The 22498-nt window shown below is 41.9% G+C and overlaps 1 protein-coding gene and 1 long non-coding RNA gene across 21 annotated transcripts in view; one reads left to right on the top strand and one right to left on the bottom strand.

Annotated features, from left to right (window-relative positions):
• The first annotated feature begins 1476 nt into the window (after positions 1 to 1476).
• LOC126520319 (uncharacterized) overlaps positions 1477 to 22498 on the top strand; it is a 50134-nt gene continuing 29112 nt past the window's right edge. For 5 of the 20 annotated variants that reach the window (XM_072289183.1, XM_055065499.2, XM_055065501.2 and 2 more), the window contains exons 1-5: positions 1477 to 1694; positions 5222 to 5509; positions 16939 to 16990; positions 17921 to 18045; positions 22219 to 22285. In XM_072289183.1, the coding sequence (XP_072145284.1) occupies positions 1656 to 1694; positions 5222 to 5509; positions 16939 to 16990; positions 17921 to 18045; positions 22219 to 22285 (571 nt within the window). In that variant the 5' untranslated portion in view covers positions 1477 to 1655. The other 15 variants (XM_072289184.1, XM_055065504.2, XM_055065505.2 and 12 more) reach the window with 10 other exon arrangements.
• LOC129382119 (uncharacterized) overlaps positions 10440 to 22498 on the bottom strand; it is a 34940-nt gene continuing 22881 nt past the window's right edge. Inside the window, exon 4 of the long non-coding RNA XR_011895650.1 lies at positions 10440 to 10650. This is a non-coding gene — a long non-coding RNA (uncharacterized lncRNA). The remainder of the gene's footprint in view (positions 10651 to 22498) is intronic.

Here is a 22498-nt window from a genome sequence, read left to right as displayed (position 1 = left end):
CCAACTCTCGGTTAATGTCTGCCAAGCTCTCGCGGAGGAGCTTGTTCTCGTTAATGATCTTCCGATATTCGGGATTTTCTGTTATAGGAGCAGTAGGAGAAACGACTCGTGCCCAGCTTACCATGTTATCTTGTGGCGTTTGCTTGGTCACAGTGCCGAAAGCCCCCGATTTAGGCGGCTTTGGTGATTGGTAATGAGGTGGGTTTTTGGGATTGGAATTCTTTCGGATCCGCGATCTTGACCTGGATCGACGGCGAGTCTCTGATACCTCCGGCGAGGGATCGGATGCGGATTCTCCATCATCGGAACTGAACCAACGTAGGCGTTGAGGTGGCTTCGTTGAGCTGTCCTTCCGGGTAGTCCGTTGAACGCCAGTCCTCGGCGTTCTATTGCTTTGGGGTTTCAGACGTTTTTTACAACTTCGGTCTCCTGTCATGTGACCCTCCCCACAGGCTGCACACTTGGGAGCACACTCATGTCCGGCTACAGGGTCCCGTTGTCCACATGTACGACATACTGGAATGTCCGGCTTGGGACAGACGTCCGATCGGTGACCAATTTGGTGACACACTCTGCACACCTGAGTGGTAATTTTGTAGGGATAGCAAGCAAGTTCTCCGCCGTTGTAGTAGACGTACCGCGGTGTAATAGCTCCAAAAAAGGTTATAACGGCCATTTAAGTGTTACGGAACATGCGCGCTTGGAGAATTTCAACCCCTTGCGTGCGTATGCGTAGATTCGCTTTTAGCATTTCAGGCGTCGTGTGCGGGTCCAAGCCGTGAATGACACCCTTGGTTGTCCCGTCACTTGTCGCTACGTAGGCGTTGACCGAGTGAGGCCGGCCGTTGATGTTAAGCATTTCAATACGTCTAACGTAGTCCGCCACTGTCTGGTGCGGCGTGGACACGATAAAGATGTTGGAGCCCGGCTTGATTCTGAGCAGAAATTGCTCACCTGATATTTTCCCGTTGCATGCAGCAATCACGGCATCCGCCAGGAGTGGACTAGCCAGGTTCTTGACCGGTAACCCTTGATGCAGTCGGACCACTATCTTAAAATCATCCTTTGGCAGGGGGGGTAACCGCCTGTATGCTGGTTTGTGTTTAGATTTTCCGGTTGCTTGATCAGCGGAAACTCGCTGATTCTTCAAGGTCCCCGAATATTCCAGTGCTCTGGTCTTCTTCTCTTTCGCATCCTTTTTTTCTGCCGAAGCGTGAGGACCGTCTGCCAATCCCCATCTGTTTGACTTTGGCTCTCTGTCCCGGCATTCTGGTCGCTGGGTCCTTTTGGTGTCGTGAGGTTGTGAGCAGCGGAGTCTTGAAAATACATGCTGTCAAGCTCCTGGCGGCGCGTGTCCGTCACCCGCGAGGGTCCGCGACGCGCAGGTGCGTCAGGCGGTTGATTTGCAAGAGCCATCGAGCGGTCGGTGGGAAACGGCAAGAAAGCCGCTTCCCATATGGCTTCCGGCGAAAGCACGAGACGGTCATTAGAGGAAACGCCAGTTCACGGGATTGGCCAGTCGTTTCAGCGGGTGCGAGAGAGAAAATCTGGGGGCGTTCGCGCTTGAAATTTCTCCCTTTGCCTAGGTACCACGGAGGAGCAGTTTCTTTGGTCGTTCTGTCCCTAGGCGTGCCCTGGCGTGCCGGCATTTTGCCATGTGTCGGCTGGCGATCTGTGCGTCGCGTACAAGCACGGTGCGTACAAGTTTTTCTCGTGCGTCTCCTTGGGTGTTGCTGGCGCAGTGCACTGGCGCGAACGATTGTTGTCGTTTGGTCAGTGGTCTCCCGTGAAGGCGAGTATGATATGGCGTTGCCCTGTCACTAGCAGTGTCACACGTATACTTCTCATCGCGATCGGCACCGATCCGGATCGAAATTCTCGACTGTGATTGGGTCTCTCGCTCATTTTGTCCAAAGAAGGCAATCACGACCGCGAAATTCGATCAGGATCGGGCGTGATCGCGATGAGCAGTGAGCCGGAACACAAGATACACACACAGCGCACACTGTCAACAATTTCATTGCGAAAGCATTGCGACCTTTGAAGATTATAGCATGGCACTAGTCACTTGATAGATATAGCATATATTACATATATACCAAAATATATAGCATCTTCACAGTTTGCCCTGTGTGTGCTTTTTCGTTCCTTGCTTGTGCCCCTGTCACACTGGTATCTTACCGTCCTCGCGAATTTTTCCATGCGTCGAACGCTTCGAGAGGGCTCAGTTGCGCGTTATTAAATTGCCATAATTTAAATATTAAAATACTACTAACTTGTAGCGTGGGGTCTCTTTTTCACGTTTCTGTGTCTTCGTCCGCTTCCGCTGCTGCCTTAGTATGTTAAACGGCAGACTTCTGACTGCTGTTGCAGAAGTCTTGGCGTCACAAGTTGGCGGCTGGACGTAATAATATTTATATTAAGTCCAGCACGCTTAGGCCTCCGCCACTCCAATCCTACGGGCCATCCTGCTTCCAGCTTTGATCTCCCCACTACCCCTTGGGTGTCCTGGGGATCCTGCGCCGCCTGCTTTATTATAACCTCAGGTCCTCTCCTGAGGCCTCCGGTTGCATGTGCCCTCCTGGAGCAGTGCTTGTAAAAAATCCAATCTATCGTCGCGACTGCAAAAGCGACCCGCGACAACAGTCACAAAAAGCGACAACACCAGTCAGAACCTTGCCTGTCGAACCAAGTCATTCTCACCTAATTATTTAAATGATTAAGCGACTTCTGTAGGTGTCGGTCAATGTCATATTAAGCGACTGGCGAATTTGTTCCCTTTACTGGACGGATCCTGCATCTCGGCATGCATGTTGTAGCTGTGTATTCGTATAGATGTAGGAGCTCGGTGGGAGATCTATTAGTGCAGGCAGCATGCGCTAACACCATGTGGCAGATACTGCTTGATGATTTCTAGTATATCATACCCGCGCGCAGCTATCGTGTGCGCCACAGCCCTTATAAGTTATTTGGCTCAGCCATAAGTTCCAGCTTTGCTCCGACACCACGTGAGTGCTGGTTTCCCATGTCTGTCTGTCCACACAGTTCTTTAAGCTGACAATGACCGCTGTCATCATTGATTTTCATTTTTCGTTGCCAGGATCGTGATCCCCATCTTCACATTGCATTAGTACAAATAATAAGAAAACTTTGACCACTATTGTCACCACTTTGATTAAAGTTCAGGTCCCTGCAATAATGTGCATTTCACTCTATATCTATACATTTCTTTTCTTGGGAGTTCTTCGAAAGTATATTTTTTTCACTAGAAGGTTGGTAACAATGGGCACCTCACTGTCATGGGCTACCAGTTTGGTGCAATGTCCCACTCATTATAAAAATCTTATAGATGGATCGTCATTTGAAGAAAACCAATTCTTTAACAGATGGTCCATTCTGCATTATGGTTCTACCTACCTGTCTTCTACAAGCTATGCATTCACATATGAAAGAACTGTATATAATGATAGTGATGAAGCGGTGTATCTGAAATAACCTTTGACATCATCACAGGAACTTGGAAACAGGTACCACATAGTGATAACTCTGATAATCATTAATCATGTCTTATACATGGCTGGACATGTTTTCGTTCGCTTCTGGCCTTCCTTGGGTCACATGATATTTTCTGTACCTCACAATGAGACCTTAAAGCATAGGCATCTAAGGCTTTCACCTTAAAACGGAAAGACGCAAAATTGATTGCTTCAATGTTGCTTCCCATGAAAATGAACTACGTGTACTTTGTTTAATTTATTCACTTGAGAAATGCACATATAATACCATCCATGTTAACATAGCAGCATAGACGGTGACTATGTGGGGGGCTCCGGGGCCCGAGCCCCCTCCGGAGATTTTCAGGGGGGGGGGGCTGAGCCCCCCCACCCTGAAAAAAAAATTGTAATCTTGGTCCCCCACTTGATTAATGGCTAGCGTCATTACTATTGTAGTGTTGATAGCTCAGATATGTTGAAATAATTTTTGCTCTTCAAAATGAGAAAACACATGACATTGCTGAACTGTGGCTGTTCGTCAACTCTTGATATTAAACAATAGAGAATCGTCTTACCGCCCTCAAATAGTTTGTGCGCGGTTTACAAGCTGGAACATACATTCAACTAACTTTCTCCTCAAAACTTAATAACCGCTTCTCAGAATTACAATATTGAAAATTGTTCATGGCAGAACAGCCCTTTTTGCATCATTTTGTGGAGTCTTGATAATAGCAATCCCTTGCTATTGAAAGTTGTAACATTCTTTTCATTAACATTGAAGTTCGAATGCTTTCAAGTCCTTTTAAATAAAAAAATAGGAGGCTTGGGACATTGTGATATAGGGCCTATCCAGACATTTTTAAACTGCTAGAATAAGAAGTTAACATTCACGAATGTTTGTACTGAGAAAAAGGTACCGAGTTCGATTTATCTAAGCAGTGGTTCATACACACCTCTAACACCACCCCAGGAGGAGCCAGACACTGCCAAATTTTTTCCAATATACCCCCCCCCCCCCCTCCTTACTTTCTCCCGCACGCAAGAGGTATTCGCCAAATGCCAGTTAGGTCGGAAGAGACAAAATAGAAAGGCGTCTTTTTGCGCCTCTTGTTCATCGAGCAATGTTTCAGAAAAAATGAGGACATACAAGGCACTGTTTCCAACTAAATCTTTTATCCAAGAAAACCAATATACAGTAAACTACCACTTGAACGTCACTTAAGCAAATTATTCAGCTGTACGAACTTTTTTTGTATCCCCCATCGAAACCCCATTCAACCCAATGCAAATGCCTTTCAGTTTAACAAAATTCAGTACAGTGGCATTTCAGTTCTGTGATCATATTCTGCTACATCATCATCATCATGATTTTTATTTTTACCACTGGATACAAGGTGAAAAAGGGAGAGCCGGGAAAAAAGCCGAAATCTCTTCGGCTTGACAAAGTTCCGGTCTCCCAGACAGGCACGGAAGCGGCTGGTGTAGCAATACAATTACGCATAAAGTGTGGAAATAAGAGTTTTTTAAACACAAATACATATAGAAATTTTCATGTTATTACATGGAAACTAGTTGTAATACAGTTGTGTCAAATGACTCCCAGTATACAATTATAATCTGTTATCTTGCATATTATTATTTAACACAGACTCAGTTGCATATATCATAGTGGACTTGGAAGCACCGAACGAGTACGGATGCTGATCAAATTTTTTCTGATCGCACAGATCGTGCTGTCGAGGACCGGATTCGTCGACGCAGGGTCTGAGCATGCACTGCATCAGGCCTATCTACTGCTACCTCCGGCTGTCTGCCCTGCTGGCTTCATCGGACAAAACAAGTCGCAGGAAGCTGTGCCACGTGCACTGCACTGGGACCACCTGACCAGCACGGTGACGTCGACGGAGACATCGTGGCACCCGGATAAAAGCAGCAGCCTTTTCGACGTTCCCTTCAGTGGACTTGGAAGCACCGAACGAGCACGGATGCTGATCAAATTTTTTCTGATCGCACAGGTTAGTGACCAGCATTTAGTCTCTTCAGTTAGAGACAACGGCGTAACGTTAACGGTGCTCCCAAGTCCACAATGCTGTGTTGCTATTTTGCGGGGTTGTTTTAATGTTGTCCGCTTAATGTTACTAACATCCGGAGACGAACAAAATCCAGGCCCTTACTCTCATTCAGATGAATGTTCGCAGCGGGAACTAATGAAACACATTCGAAGAGAACAAAAGGAAACGAACAAAACACTGAAACAACTGTCTTCAAATATCAAGCATGTGGAGACAATAGTTGCAGATTTGCAAGAAAGAATGACAGTTATTGAGAATGAAAGGGGATTATGGAAAGAATGCGAAGACAGGATAGTACACTGCGAGGAATCTTGTAAATCTACCATGATGCAAGTAGAATTTCTGGCATCGAAGGTCAATGATTTAGAAAATAGAAGTAGGCGGAATAACCTAGTAATTTATGGATTAAGAGAGAGCTCTGATGAAGATGTTAAAACACTTGAAGAAGAAGTGCACGGTATACTTAAGAAGATCCTAGGAATAGAAATTAACTCAATAGAACGAGTTCACAGAATTGGTACAAAGCAAAGCTAAAGGACACGCCCCGTTATTATCAGGCTATTCAACTTCGCTGAGAAAAACAAAATATTATCAAGCTGCTTCAAGGTAAAAAACACCCGGGTTTCAATATCCGAGGATTTCTCAAAGAAAGTATGCGACACACGTGCTAAATTATGGTGTTCTGCAGTAAGTGACAAGGCGAAAGGGGCAAAGGTATCTCTGTTATTTGATAAGCTAAAAATAAATGGCAACACCTTTATATGGAATGAGTGTGAGGTCAGAAGAATTGAACTATCTAAACCGAAAACTTCTGCACACGCTGGCCCAGCAGCTTGCGATGGCACGTGACAACAACGTACGAAATGTATCAGAGTGTTATCACTGAATGCGCGCAGCGTAGTCAATAAGTCCAGCCTACTTGAAAGCATAGTTGCAGCCCATCAACCGCACGTTATAGTCATCACGGAAACCTGGCTTCAGGAAAGCGTCCAGGATTCCGAAGTGTTTCCACCTTCTTATCGGCTCATACGGAAAGACAGAGAATCGCGGGGGGGGGAGGTGTAGCTGTCGCAATTAAATCTAACATAAAATTCACAGTTTTAAACAGCATACCTGACCATAAAAGCGTATGGTGTAACCTTACATTTAATGGAAAAAGCATATTTCTGGGTGGCGTATACCGACCTCCGAATGCGCCCCCTGAATACCTAGACGTTATGCATGATTACATTGCACAACACACTTATTCACGTTCCAATATTATTATCACGGGTGATTTCAATTTACCAGGAATCAATTCGTCTAATCTTTCGCACAACAGCTCCGACGCAAAAAGTGCTGAATCACTATTGTTCATGTCATTTACCTTCTCTCTAGACCAGCTAGTTTCCGAACCGACTAGAATAGCTGGTCAGTCATGTTCTGTGCTTGATCTGATGTTCGTAAGCAGTCTATTTCAAAATAACACATTAAACGTTGAAAATAGCATTTCGGACCATAAAACTATTGTATTCTCCTGTCCGATTTTAGGAAACTGTGAATGCGTTAAGCCATCGATTGCTGTTATCAGGGATTACACAAGAGCGGATGACAATGCTATCTCAGAATATTTAAACGCCTGCTTTCTGCAGGTTTCATTACTTCATGACGTAAATGAATTATGGTTACGTTTTAAGCATATTGTACACTTTTGTGAAGAAAACTACATTCCCTCCACAAAGAAAAGAGTGAACAGAGAACATCCTTGGGTATCGCGCGAAATAATACATTTAAAACGAGAAATTAAAAGGAAGCGCAGAAAGAAAACCACACGTGACCTTCAAGATCTCGTACGCTTATTACAAGATAAGATAAACATATGGCCAAGGAGCGTTTTTTCACTGTTACTCTGCCTTCTTACACAACGAATAAACCACAAAAATCCTGCTGCTACCTATCGAGGGAGTGGCACACCGTATCGCAGATTACTGTTTCAAACGAGACGATTGTTCAGCCTGACGTCATAGCAAGCAAATTTAATGAATTTTTTCTATCTGTATTTAACAGAACTACATTATCATTTCGAGAATCCAATGCCTGAAATAGATATCGACCAACAAGGAATTCTTCGACTCTTACAAAAACTGGATGTAGAGAAACCCTGTGGCCCTGATCTTATATCAGATGCATTTTTGCAAAAACATGCAGTTTGGACGTCAAAATACTTATACGTAATTTACAGGCGATCTTTGGAAACTTCAGTGATACCTGACGACTGGCGAAGGGCCAAAGTAATACCTGTGCACAAATCTGGCTCTAAACTCGACGTAAGTAACTATAGATCTGTTTCATTAACATGTGCATCCAGTAAATTGTTCGAACATATTATTTATAAGGCCATAATATTGCACTTAGAGAATAATAACCTACTATACAGCCGGCAACATGGATTCCGTTCAGGTCTAAGTACTATTACTCAGTTAGCTGAGTTAACCCATGATGTAGCTACCACAATAAATAACAGAAGCCAAATAGATGCCATTTTCTTAGATTTTTCAAAGGCCTTTGATGTTGTTCCTCATCCAGATCTTACTACTAAACTAATTGCCATTGGTGTACACGAGAAAACAGTATCATGGATCAAGAACTATCTCGAAAACAGAAAGCAATGCGTAGCTGTGAATGATATTACGTCTGATTACGTCAACGTTTTTTCTGGTGTTCCACAAGGCTCGGTTCTTGCGCCCCTCCTATTTCTGATCTACATCAATGATATTCGTTCATGCGTTCAGCCGCCTATTCGTCGATGATTGCGTAGTGTACGCAACAGTGAATACCAGAGAGGATCAGGTAAAACTAGATGATTCGTTAGCTGCTGTACAAAATTGGTGCAACATTTGGGGGATGAAACTGAATGCATCAAAAACTACCAGTATCTCCTTCACTCACAAGAAAAATGTGCTTCAGTTTACATACACAATAAACAATATATCACTAAGAAAATACGAGGAGGTCACATATCTCGAGGTCACTCTTACAACGAAATTAAATTGGGAAACTCATATAGATAACATATATGACAAGGCCCTAGGTAAACTACATTTCTTGAGAAGAAAACTTAGAAACACACCTCCTAGTGTTAAATTAAATGCATGCAAAACCCTCATTAGACCCTCTTTAGAGTATGCTGACATTATTTGGGCCCCGCACCAGAAGCATTTCACCGAGAAACTAGAACGCATACAGAACTTAGCATTGAGATTTATATATTCACAATATTCACGTCAAACGAGCATTACGAACCTGCGCGTCAAGGCTAACATTCAATCACTGGCTCAACATAGAATGATTTCCAGATTAAAATTTCTATACTTACTTTATCACGGCTCCTATCGAATACCACAAGCAACATAAATTCAAGCGCCATTCAGACTTTCTGCCCGAACCAACCATAATAAATCAATACGACACCATCCCAGCCATAATAACACTCACAAGTACTCTTTATTCCCACACGCCATTTCCCATTGGAACATACTACCCTCCAGAGCCGTAAATTGCCCATCTGCCAACGCAATTATTGACAGTATTGAGAATCTGGAATTCGAATGGTGATATTACCTGTATTTCATATGCAGCCTCTGTAGATGCATTCTTATAGTAAACGCTGTTTCTCCTGCTTCCCGGGCGGCTCATTTAAACAGTGTATATATTTATTGAGTGTGTTCTTTTTTGTGTGTGCTAATGCTCTTTGTTTTGGATACACTAGTTTCACTTTATTCTTTTTTTGTACTGTATTCCATGTTGTAACCACTCATGCATGGGCCCGACGATGGCCTGCAGTATTGTAAAATAAATAACTAAATAAGAATGCAAAAGCAATATATGTATACATATATATACATACACACACATACATATATAAATATAACAAATTTCACAGAAGTTTACAATAAACACAAGTTAAGTTACCATCAGGAAACATTCTTTTTTTTTTCAGAAATTATTTTACATACTTGCAAATATATATGTGCATCTATGTTAAAAAACATAAAAGAAGAAAATCTGCATATAGGCTGCTGCTTTCGCGACAGACATCACGGCAACGTAGCCCAGGGCGTCATCACATCCTTGAATTTTAACAAACGCGAAGACGCCCTTTGCAGCATCCAGTTTACAACACGAAACCCTGCCACGTGGTTCGGGCACAATCACTGCAGCGGAAACCCGGATTCTAGGAATAGTAGTTACAAGTGTGAATGTATAAACAAAATGAGAATATATGATAAGTTCTGCGGAACTGTTGGAGCAGTTAACAATACACATCTATAAGAACAAATCCAATATTTTAGTTTTGTTTAGAGATAGCACATCAACATGTTGTTGGTTAAAATAGTTAAGTAGGGACGGTAGTGTATGTTTAAGGCATTGGCAGCCATAATTAGTACGTGAGAAAGGGATCTGCCATGGTGCCTGGTGACGATATGAATATGCACTTCTATTTTGTTGTAGAGTTGCCGGGGCTAGGAATGAATAGAGTTTTCCCAGTATAGCATTTCTATAGCTTAGTAATGTTTTGAATTTATATATGTCACGGGCTCTGATTATTCTGTTTTGTTGGAAAAGCTCTTGCGTATGCTCGAAAAAAGAAACGTTCGCTATCACCTGAATTGCTTTCTTTTGAAGTATTTCCAGCATTTGAATATTTTGCGCTGTAGTGTTACCCCATATAAGTGAACAGTAACTGAGGTGTGAATGGAGAAGAGCATCATAAATGAGACACTTAACTTGAAAATGTAATGCACTTAAATTGCAATTTAACACACCAACAACTTTTCGTACCTTTGAGCAAACATGACTAACGTGTTCATTCCAGGACATATGCTTTGCGAGTATTATGCCTAGGGTTTTTATGGATGACGTAAGGTTAATTTTATACAGACCCCACACAATATTATCTGGCAATGTAGTAGAACTTCCCAGAGCATGAAAAATAACGCACTTTGTTTTGGTTTCATTGAGGATGAGGCCGTTTGCCTTAGACCATGCTCGAAGTCCATAACAAACGGAGCTTGCTATAGGCGTTATTTCTTTTAAATCTTTACCTGTAAAGAAAACAGAGCAATCATCTACATACGTGACAAATTTACACATATCGCTCACTTGTAAAATATCATTAATGTAATACAGGAAAAGTATCCGGCCAAGAATGCTACCTTGGGGCACACTCGCTGTCAAAGATTTTATCTGCGATCTGTTCTCATTAATTTCAGCAAACTGATGTCGGCTTTCTAAATAAGATCAGATAAGTTCAAGTGTTATTCCTCGGAAGCCATATTTTTCCAGCTTTATCAGCAGCAATTTCTGGTTGACCCTATCAAAGGCGTTGCTGAAGTCTAAGTATAACCCTAAAGTCAGAAATTTTTTGTCAGTGTTCTCTAGAATAAGCTCCTTCTGTATACTTAAAGCAGTTTCCATAGACCGCTTTTTCTTAAACCCGTGTTGACAGTCGGTTAGCAGGCTATGTTCTTGCGAAAATTTATTAATACAAAAGTTAACAATTTTTTTTAGTCCCTTTGATAGCACAGGAAGTATAGATACTGGCTAATAATTGCCCATATTATTTTTGTCACCTCCTTTGTGAACTATTACTCTCGCTACCTGCATATTACGCGGGAAAACTCCGGTTGACAAGAAAATATTAAAAATGTGCATTACTGCAGGTGCAAGTAAGTCTATGACGCACTTAATTGGCCTAATTTCTAAATCATCTACGTCTCGACTATGGCTATTTTTCAAGGATGAAAATGTTGTAATCACCTCAGGGATGCTAGTAATCTTTAGGAATAAAGATTCTCTTAATGAAGCGGCATGCATTGTATCTTGAATGTCGTGATCTATGCATCCTACTTTAACAAAAAAATTTTTAAAACGGTCTGCAAGTTCTGTACCACCTACAAAAGTGCAATCAATGTTCAACGTATCTGTTTGTGTATCAACTGGCTTCCGATTTAGTGCTTCGTTTATTTTTTTCCATACTTTGTCACTTCTGCTATTACCTCCATGGAGTTGTTAGTTGAGTTTTCTTCTCTATTAGTTGCAGGTGTGCCTAATACAGTGTTTTCACTTTAACCTCCTTATTTGCCTTTCTTCACTCTCATTTCCACTTGAGAATTTTGAACTTTGAGTGCCTATAACCTATACTAGGAAGTAGCCGCTAGCAACACTTGGGAAGCAGTGTTTTTTAATTTTAAGCATGAATGACATTGTCATTCACTGAATTTTGTGTGTAGTGCACAAAGCATCACATGGCAATAATTTCTTTGTTGAAAGAACTATAAAAGACACCGGTAAAAAATTACTGCATAATTCATTTGGGATAAGTAAGCTGAAAACCCTGTATTGTTTTTAGAATGCTTTTCTTCCCAATTGGATGTTTTACTGGAAAACATTTTGCAGCAGAAATTATGTTCCTGTGTCATCCTTCCAAAAGGCATAGTAAAACTTGTGAGCCCACTTAGTGTCTGCAAAACTGAATGAATTGGTTTTATGTGTAAGATTAAATTGCCCAAATTATACAGAATTTTTAATGTTAATTATTAAGCTCAAGGATGTAATTAATGCTTTGAAACATTTGTTCTATGCTTCCATATATGTAAATGTAAGCTTTCACACAGTGAACACACTAAATTAGAAATATGCCTGCTATCCATGCTTTTTGCGCGTTAAAGGAACTTGCATGCTTTTGCATGTTTAGGAAATTGCCTTTTATTCTGTTTATACAGCATAATTTTCTCACCTATACTAGTAGCTACAGTGTACTGAGGTTGAGTGCCAAGGCAAGGAACCCGGAAGTTTTACGGGAATAACTACCCAAAATTACTGTGGATGGACCTGGCAGTGGGAGCGGTTCAGGAAGTGCACTGAAACTTCGAAATTAATGTTCAGTGTGACCTGCAGCATCCTGGAGTGAGGGTCTGCACTGGAAGGAAACTATGAAATATGTTAGCAACTAGTCAAACATTGTTTTAACCCCAATGAGTGCTTTTAATGGTGCATAATGGGAAAGGATAACCAGTGACATCGATGCGAGCCTTCAGACTCTAAAGTTTGCTCTATGCATTCCTCTGTGTCATTTCATCAATGGCAACAGAGCAGGCGCGTATGCAGTAATTTTTTTTGGGGGGGGGGGGGGGGGGCAACCATAGGTCTCCTTCCTATGCAAATTAGGGGAAGGGTACCTTTATTATACAAATATGAATAATGCCGACCATTCACCACAAAGACACATAAACCCGAAAAGAGAAATGAAATAAGGTGCATCTCACAGGTAGGCCTGTGAGATGCACCTCTCCTTTACATGGCAAACAAGGAACCCCATCAAATGGACTCACACTGGAAAGAACCGCAGGAAGAACACTGCCAAGAACAAGTAAACAAGTGAAAATGTAAATTAAAGATTTCTATAGTAGAATACATAGCAACCATGGCACATGAACCGCGCGGGGTTGTGTTACTTAGCCAGCCAATCACAAAAGCAAACAAAATCATCGTCATGTGCCCTTTTCAACAATGCGTCGTACTTGATAGATCCGGAGAGTCTGCTGTTCTTGAAGAGCCTTTTATCGGCAGAAGCAATGAGGTGTGCAACAGACATGGACAAAGTGTATGGAGTCTGAGCATTTCACTCTTCAAAAGTCTGCGGTACAGTTCATTTCACTGCTGAACCAGTTTTACTCATGAAACTTCACTGCCAACTGCACTGAAACTTGAAAACAAATAGTTGCAGCAAAGCAAGCATTTTATAATTTTCAGTTGAATAAAGAATTCGACTTTCGCCATTATTTTATTTATTTATTTCATTTACAATACTGCTACTCTCATTTGAGAGCTTGGCAGTTGGGCGATACAGTAGACATGTATATGAATACGCATTTAGGCAGAACAGTTAATTGAAAAAAGGAAGAAAAAAGAAAACGATTGCCCGAGGATGGTAATATAAGAAAGAAGCTGAATTTAGAAACAAAAATGCAAGTTTTCACATGACAGTTAATTAACATGATTCTGGCAGTTAAGAACACGTAATTAACTAGTTTATACATAAAATAGGAGCGAACTGAAAGATAACACTTAACGCGTGAAGAAATTTTAAAGTTGTGTGAAGGGATACGCTTTAAAGCATACACTTTGAGAGCGAGAAACACGAATGGAAAAAGAAAGAACAATCTAGGCAAGCAATCAGCAGGAAATGGCAGTTATAACAATTATCTTAGGACTAGCAGTAGTACAGTAATGAAAATTTATTTTGGGAACACAGTGTACCATATGTCCACATAACGACAATCAAACAAAAATGGAAAAAGAAAACTGGGAAGTCGAAAGCAACACAATGCGAAATTTCTGACGATGACACGTGCGATGATAAATTGTTTTATTTACGCACTGCAGCTTCCACTTGTGAAGTAAATTCGGACAACGATTCGATGGCGGTTATAGCAGGATCAAGTCGGTTCCATTCAGCAATTGTAAGGGGGAAGAATGAATACTTAAACGTGTCATTGTTGCATGTGTATTCTGTTAAAGTGTGCGCATGTTTGTTACGTGTTTTTCGAGCCTCAGAAAATGAAATGTACCTGGACACATCTATCTTATAGTTATTTTTTAGAAGCTGAAACAAGAACTTCAGGCGAGCGTATTTTGCCCTGGTAGATAGCATTTGCAATCCAGACTGCGTTAGAAGATTAGTCGGTGAGTCAGTGCGTATATATTTGTTGTGAATGAACCTTATAGCCTTTCTTTGTACTGCCTCTAATTTTGTTATGTTAGTTGTTCTATGAGGAAACCAGACTGTATTTGCATATTCGAGAACCGGCCTAACGAACATTGTGTAGGCCAGTAGCTTCGTTGATGTTGTAGAGAGCTCAAGGCTTCTTTTGAGGAAGAATAGTTTGCGTAATGCACCTGCCGTGATATTTGAAATGTGTTTATCCCACCTGAGGTCTGAGGTTAATGTAACTCCCAGGTATTTATGTTGTTCAACTTTAGTTAGTGGTATGCCGTTAATCTCATATGTAATGTTAGATGGTCTTGTTTTCCTTGTTACGGTCATGACCACAGACTTTTTTACGTTAATTGACATCTGCCAATTAGAGCACCCTATAGCTAGAGTGTTGAGGGATGTATTAAGTGCGATGTTATAGTTATAATTAGTGATTTCACTATAGATAACGCAGTCGTCGGCGAACAGTTTTATATTACAACCAATGTTAGCTGTGATGTCATTAATATAGATTATTAAGAAGAGTAATGGCCCAAGAACTGAGCCTTGGGGAACTCCGGAAGTAACGGTGACAGTGTTAGGTGGCATTTTTTCGTAGGTTACAAATTGTGAACGATTGGCTAGAAATTCTTTTATCCAGGCTGAAAGGAGCCCTTTCCCAACAACACTTTCAACTTTAGTGATTAATTTGTTATGGCATACACAATCAAATGCCTTAGATAGATCAAGTAAAATCATGTCAGTCTGGCCGCGGTGATTGATAGTATATGCAAGATCGTGGACTAGTTCTGTTAGTTGGGTTATTGTTGATAAACCACTGCGAAAACCATGTTGGTAGGGAGACAAGAAGCCAATGCTCTCTAGAAAAACCGTTATGTGCTTTAAGATTATGTGCTCTAGAAGCTTACAGGATGTACTAGTTAATGAAATGGGTCTAAAATTTGAAATTTCTGCTGTGTCGCCTGATTTATGGATAGGTATTATCTTTGCAATTTTCCAGTCGTTCGGTAGCTGTGAAGTCGTGAGTGATTTACGAAAAATTATGCTGAGGTATCTACTGCACCATTCCGCATACCTTTTCAGAAAGTCGTTAGGTATGTTGTCAGGACCGCTGCCTTTTTTAGGGTCAAGATTAAGCAGAAGATTAAGTATGCCAGCGTCCGTAATGTGTAATTTGCCAATGCTTACGCCCTGTCTCGTTAGAATGGGGGGAATAATGTTATTGTCTGTAGTAAATACTGATTGAAAAAAAATGTTATATGCGTTGGCTTTCGCAGTTTCTTCCTCTGGGCTTAAGTGGGACGCTTCTCCATCATTGGTGCGAAAGTGCCTCCAGAACCTTCCGGGATTATTAGTAAGAAAGCTCGGTAACTTTACATTAAAATAATATTCTTTTGCTCGTTTGGCTGCAAGCTTGAATTCCGCGATGGCATTAGGAAGTTTCGTCACCCTGGATTCGTCTCCTCCTTTAATTTTTATTGTTCTACGCAGTCTTTTCAGACGGCGCTTTGCCTGAATAACTTCTTGGGTTATCCAGGGATTATTTTTTGGCGGCCGCTTGGTTTTAGTGGGCACGTAGTTTGTGACGCAGTAGAGGACGATAGATTTGTACTTATACTCGCCTATTATACTTTAATAGGCGAGGGAAAATGTATAAAATTATGCGCTAATAATATTATTTTTGTGGTTACCGCCTTATTTGCCTAACAGGAAAAGTTTGAAGTATGAATTATTTGCAGCCTCACAGAGGAACAGTGGCTGGCGGCTATGAGGCCGTGGGCGGGGCTTCGCTGCATACGTAAGTTGCATCCGACTATAGTTTCGTTTTTTTAATTACCTCTAGAAGAATTGTAGAGAAATATATATTTGCGGAACAATCACATTTCTTTTGGATCCCTCGTTTACTGCTCTACCAAGTGCCAAAACTGACTCTTATTGTTATTTGGGAGGTTGTGTAACGATGCGTGGCCGCCAGTCCCGTGCAACCGCATAGAGCGCAGGACGCTGCGGCTCTAGACATGCTGCACCCACCGTGAAGGTTAGAAAAAAGCCCACATAAGCACAACAGAGAAGTGGCAACATTAGGCGGTTTGACCGATAACTGTACAAGCGTCATTCAAGACACACGGAATCGCTCCCCACTTCTGGCGGCGTTTACAGTAACGAACGGCACACGCGTTATCAGCATGATAGCATTGCCTGTTACTTTCCTGTCGGGAATGATAACGCGCATGCCGTTCGTTACAGGAAAGTACCGGGCTCGCCGCGTTAAAGAAAGGAAATGCGGACAAGCAGATGACGATTATCGTTGTGTGGCAAAAGGGTGTAATTATGCTTAAGAGTGTATGCTAGCCACCATGCCCTTAGTATAAACATATCTTCTCTGTAAAAAAAAAAAGTTTAACACAGTGATTTTCGTCTGGTGACAAAAAAAAAAGTCGCTTCCAAAGATTGTGCGCATCTATAGCCAAGCCGATCCATGCCTAAAGCTTCCCAAAATGGCCGACTGCATCGTCGAAATCGTTAATACACTCTAATCGTTCACTTGATTTTTCGCTGCATTGGAAATGCAAGCGGTTAATTTCGCCGAATGAAATGTCTCGACGCTTTTCAGCGCCCGTCTCGTGCTTCTGAAAAGAGCTTGCGGTATTGGCGTGAACAGACAGGCAAGTGCACGTATTTATTCTACAGTTATTGAACAGTTACTTATCGATACATCTTGAAGTTAGCCTACAAGCTGTCGTTAAAAGTTCCGTCTTTCAGTAGACCTTGTGCAGCATACTCTCAGCTCAATACGAAATTCTTGACTGCGTTCTCGAGTTTTGTTTAACGGTAATGAGAAGGAGTTAGATAATGCACAGAGGCAATATTTTGTCTGGTCTTGCAGGAGTCCCAGGTGCTTTTTCCGCCGCGTACACTGTCGCAATCGTTACACGTCTGAGGAACCAGACTGGCGGCGCATAGGTAAAGCCGGCTGCCAGTGCAAGCCGCAGTCCCCTACATTGTCGCTATAAAGAGGAAATTTGTACGTGTACTAAGTGTACGCAACGTTTCTTTGTTTAGTATAATTTGGCGGTGCCTCCAGCAGACAAAATATGGATCCCATACTGCTCCGTCGGTTTGGGCTCGGCAATGCCTCCGCGTGGCGGGCGCGTTTAAGAGAAAGCTTTAGCTCGGGTGTTCCAATCTAAATACATGTAAACGCACTATTAGTTTTTCTCGGCAACCACTGCACCAAATTTGACGAGGTTTGTTACATTTAAAACAAAAGCTTAGAATCTAGAATTTCTGCTGGGTACACAAAAGATTTAAGCGAAACAATTGAAGCAAAGCGGGGCATGGTGCTTTCAGTGCCCAATTTTTTATAGAACATGTAGTTTTCCATTATAAAGGGGACTGTAATGCGATGTCTTTAAGTAGGGGGTTGTCTTATATTCAGAGTCGTCTTATGTTTCAATATGAACGGGAATGAAGTGTTACGCAATTCTATTAACGAAATTTACCTCTGCTGTTTAGTTTCCATATTGTGCGTAGAAGCAAAAGTGCGTGCACTTACAGCTGCTCAGTTTATCTTCAATGCTGCTCTCATTTTGTAGAGTTCATCACATGTGCATTTGCAACACATTGGCGGAGGCAATACGAACTGCATTCCTTACTAGCTGGACAAGTCAGAATGACAATGCACCTTGGAGAACAAGACTCGAATTGTGAAAGTCTGGTGGTAAGTCTGAATTAATATATTTTCATTTATATTTGGTGTTCACTTTCCAGCGCACTTTCTATCCTATTGAAGAAACATTTAGCCCCGTTTGGTCTGTTTTTTGAGGGCCTTACATCAGGCCCCCTAGCAAGCTTTAGCTTACACTGCAATTTAAAGCTTCTTGAGACCCGAATACAGCCATGGGACATAATTACTTTTCAAGCTGGTTATTATTGCCTCCAGGCATGTTACGAACATGAAAGATGTTTTTTTAATAACATAGTTTTAAATAACTGGCATCTTCTTTAAATGTCAGTCATACGTAGACAGGCTAAGAGCTGCATCTCCAACAAGTGAACATCTCATGTTCGCTATGGTAAAAACTGTATTTCATTGCCTGAACACAGAGGTGAAGATGGAGTTATGTGTAGTAGACTGTTACTTGGCTGCTGCATCCTGGATTTTCATGCATTAATGAGGAATTCAAAACAGACTTCAAGGTTGCTTCCTGCTGTTTGTGACAATGCAGAGGTCTAGATCAATTTAGTGTGAAATTTCTTGAAAGTAGATGAGAAGAATATGAGTGAACCACTTTCGACAGTTCCACATGCATTGGACTTCATATCCATGATGAATGTTTGGAGTAATGACTTCAGACTTCTGGCATTGCTTTACCGAAATAATCTTTTAAACTGGTTTATTATTAGAGGAGACAGAAGAAATTGAATGCCCTCTTACCAGACCACCATGAGGTGAGCGTGACTGCCAACAGAGACACACTCTCCCTCTGCCTTGAGTAGCATCCGCAAGCGACATTCCTTCCTCGCCTTGTCACATACTTGAGCCGAAGAACCACATCGGGTTCACGTGACTAGCACCACCCGCTTTTTTTTTTTTCTTATCCATTTTTGTTGCGTGGCACATTTTCCACCGTGGCATTGTGCATTCTGAATTGGGCGATTTACCGAAGTAATGCGTCATGGCGAGCGACACGACTGTGTTTTGCATCGCACTGTTTGTTTGTGTTGCCTTGACTCTGGCTGGGTGTGGCGCTTTCTCCAGAGGGAGGAAAGTGGCGTTTCATTTGAAATTTCAGCTGTCTGTATGACATGCACAGATTTGTCATGAATATCTGTGTCATGTGCTGTAAGGCTGTAAACTTAAGAACAGCATTAAATACATTCTCTTAGTGGTGAATGCAACGCATATTTATCTTTTGCGCACAAAGAAAATGTGAACAGTGTACAGTGCTCCCACTTCTGCGTCAGTCTGATAAAAAGGCCAACAAAGAGTCATACTGCACTAAATCAAGTATCTTGAAATTTGGAGACATACTAGGGATGCTTCTGCAGCAGACATGATTGACCAGAGAGGTTAACAATGTACAGCTGCTTGCGGTGACCAAATGCACAGCACCATCAGTTTTGTGCCATGCTATAATTCTATCAAAACTGCCTAAAATTCTTGCAGCTTTTTAAGAAAGGATTAGTGGCACATAACAGTGTGCCTTTTTTTTTTCCTGTTTTTTGAATGTATATTTTGCTCCCACATAGCTGATGTGACTCAAAGGTTTATAGTCCTGAAAGCTTGTTTGCTTTGTTATGAATGTTACCAAAAACTTACGTGTGCAAGCTTACCTCTGCCCACACTGAACGCAGACACAGTGAGTTTATTTAGTATGGAAAGCTAAAACAATGTAGTGGCTGCACTATTGTTATGAATCTGTCGTAGTGATAGATGTTGCTGATTTTATGTAGTGCTTGTTTTCATCACTCAGGATATCACCCAAAATGCTAAGAGGCAAAAAAAAAAATGTATATAATGTTCACAAGATATGGTTATGGGACGAGTAGAGACTGGGTGATGGCAGCCGATTGAGGGAACGAGCTCGCCTGCGGATCTTGCAACCACAAGAGGTTCAAGTAGATTTTATCGCATTAAAGTGTAACAAGTGACTAGAAAAAAAAAAAGCCTGGGCATGTCATCAAAAGATACCACTGGGAACAAAAGTCTATGGATCTACACGCACCATGAAATACCCAATTTTTTTTCTTACTTGCCATGTTGGCATACACTGGTCCACAGTAAAGTTGCAGAATGGGGCGGGCCCTCCATTTCATTCCTGCTTGACAAAGTTGAGATCTCTTAATTCCACTCTTTTTAACTCCCCAGAATGCCATGAGTTGTACCATTCCTCCAACTTTAAATGAAATTCTTACTATACTGGCTCTTTCAGTATCTACCTATAGGTCACTATCTCTGCCGTGGTACTTGCCAACAAAATGGTATTGTACTTATTGTGAAATTCTGAAGTACTGGAGACTGTTCCAATGACGAGCTTTAATTGCACCTAAACACTAAGCTTTAGTTGCCAAGAATGATTCTATTTAGCAAGAGCATGCTTGGACTATGACACAAGGATGGAGGCCAAAAAGTTACTGCCCTTCCACTGCTGCGAAGTGGGGTGCAAGCGAAACTTGGGATCTGCGGCTCTTTGTAACTCCTCACGGCGAGGGCGGCACGTCAACGTCGACCCCTTTCTCAGGTTCCCGGTGGCATCAATCAAACACTGCCTGTTTTTTGGCCAAAGGCACAACACGTGGCCTGCTCCCACTGCCATTCTTTCAACACAGCCTGCTCTTCGGCAGAACAGACCAAACGCAGCCTCCCCACCTGAACTGGTGTGGGAAACTGTGGGTGTCAGGCGAGCGAACACACCCTTTCCCTCCTCTGGAGGAAGGGGACGCCCGTGATTGGCTCATGCCTTGCGCTGCTTCTACTTACCCACCTTAAAGGCAGCGTTTGATGAACTGACAGTGGCTGAATCGCTTAGCATGGTGGTCTCGCAACCCAGAGGTCGGTGGTTCGAATCCGCAGCCTGATAAACAATTTCTATTTTTGCGCAGCTTGGGTTTTTTCGTGCGGTAACACCGACACCAGTGAGGCAATACAAGCTTCTGTTAAAAAGGTCACAAATGGTTGCATCTTATGCCAGTTCCTGTTCATGTGGACATTCAGTGTTATTTTTCACTGTCAGAAGTATCCTTGAAGAAAAAAGGGGAGGGGGGCCAACAAAGTATCAACACTAAAGAAGCAACGTCGACGTACACGGTAGTTGAAATAAATCGATGATTAAATGTTGATTATGCTGTCATGTACGACGCACAAATTGTGAGATGGATCTGGCGAGCTTCAAGCTCACCTGTCAGCACTCTCATTGGCCTGTTGAGCATGTGTAGCGTTGGTAAAATTAGCATTTCCTCTCTTCAGCGTTGACTGCTGCATTGTGGCGTGGTGGAGCACTGCCATTACGAATCCCCTCACAAACTTATGACCTACCAAGCTGCACTAAGACCAGTGCACCAGTTTCACGTCTGTGCGCACTCAAGGATGACAGCACGCATTGCATGCGAACTCAGATGTGCATACATACAAATTCTTGATTACGTCTCTCATTGTACTGTTACACTAAGGTACGTTTTAATACTGCATAAAATTACTGCTTAATTTGCACATCACATAGCATTAATTATAAAAAATTCAGCATGTGCATAATATAGCCGGCTATAAAGAAAAAAAGTTAGAGCTCCTTCCAACATGCTATGTTTCGCAAGCTGTTCCAACAATGAAATAGATGATTATACAATGGTGGCCGCTTTTCATAAGTTAGCTTCGCTGGAATACATCTGTGTTAGTGGCAAAGCATACGAATTTGGTTTCATGTCTTGGTGAACTGTGCAAGCTATTTCCGGCCCAAATTTCTTTTTAAAGAGTTGCACGCATTCATCATCCTATTTTAAAGTTCAATGCAGAATGAAGGTGCCTCCCTGCAATCTCCAATTATCATTGTCTTGCGTTAGCTGATGCGAACTTGTGCTTTCATATTTCATCATCTCACCTAGTTTTCTGTCATCCTTGACAGAACTTCCCTTCCCTTGGTCCACTGGTTATCTACCCTATGCATTACATGGCCTGCCCAGCTTCATTTTTTCCTCTTAATGTCTACTAGAATATTGACTATCCGCACTGCTCTCTTCCTGTCTCATTGTCATTTATCATTGTATTGCTCTTTGTACGGCCCTTAACATGTTCTCGAGATTCTTCGTTAACCTCCAGGCTTATGTGCCATACTGCATGCTTAGAAGAACAACGTGTCTACCAAGTTGACATTTTCAAATTCCCTGATTTTTTCAGGTTTCACAGAACTTTGTTTTATGTCAAGATGGGCTGACACCATGTCACCTGATGCTGTCACTCTCTGGTAAGCATGTTAAAAAAATAAAAACAATCCAGTTTGAACAGTAAGGAGTAGTGTTTATTTTATTCAAAATAGAAAACTGAAAAGAGGTGTTTGTAAAATGCACAGCTACTAAAATATCTTCGAAAGAAACTCGGTGCCCTTTTACTCTGTGAAGGATGACCAGCAAAGCTGCGTACGTGGGCCCCTTAATGGTGAACTGCACCTCTACCGTGG

The sequence above is a fragment of the Dermacentor andersoni genome, chromosome 7 (genome assembly GCF_023375885.2).
Source record: "Dermacentor andersoni chromosome 7, qqDerAnde1_hic_scaffold, whole genome shotgun sequence".
In the NCBI taxonomy this organism is placed as follows: Eukaryota; Metazoa; Arthropoda; class Arachnida; order Ixodida; family Ixodidae; genus Dermacentor; species Dermacentor andersoni.
This window is presented reverse-complemented; position numbering and strand designations above follow the sequence as displayed.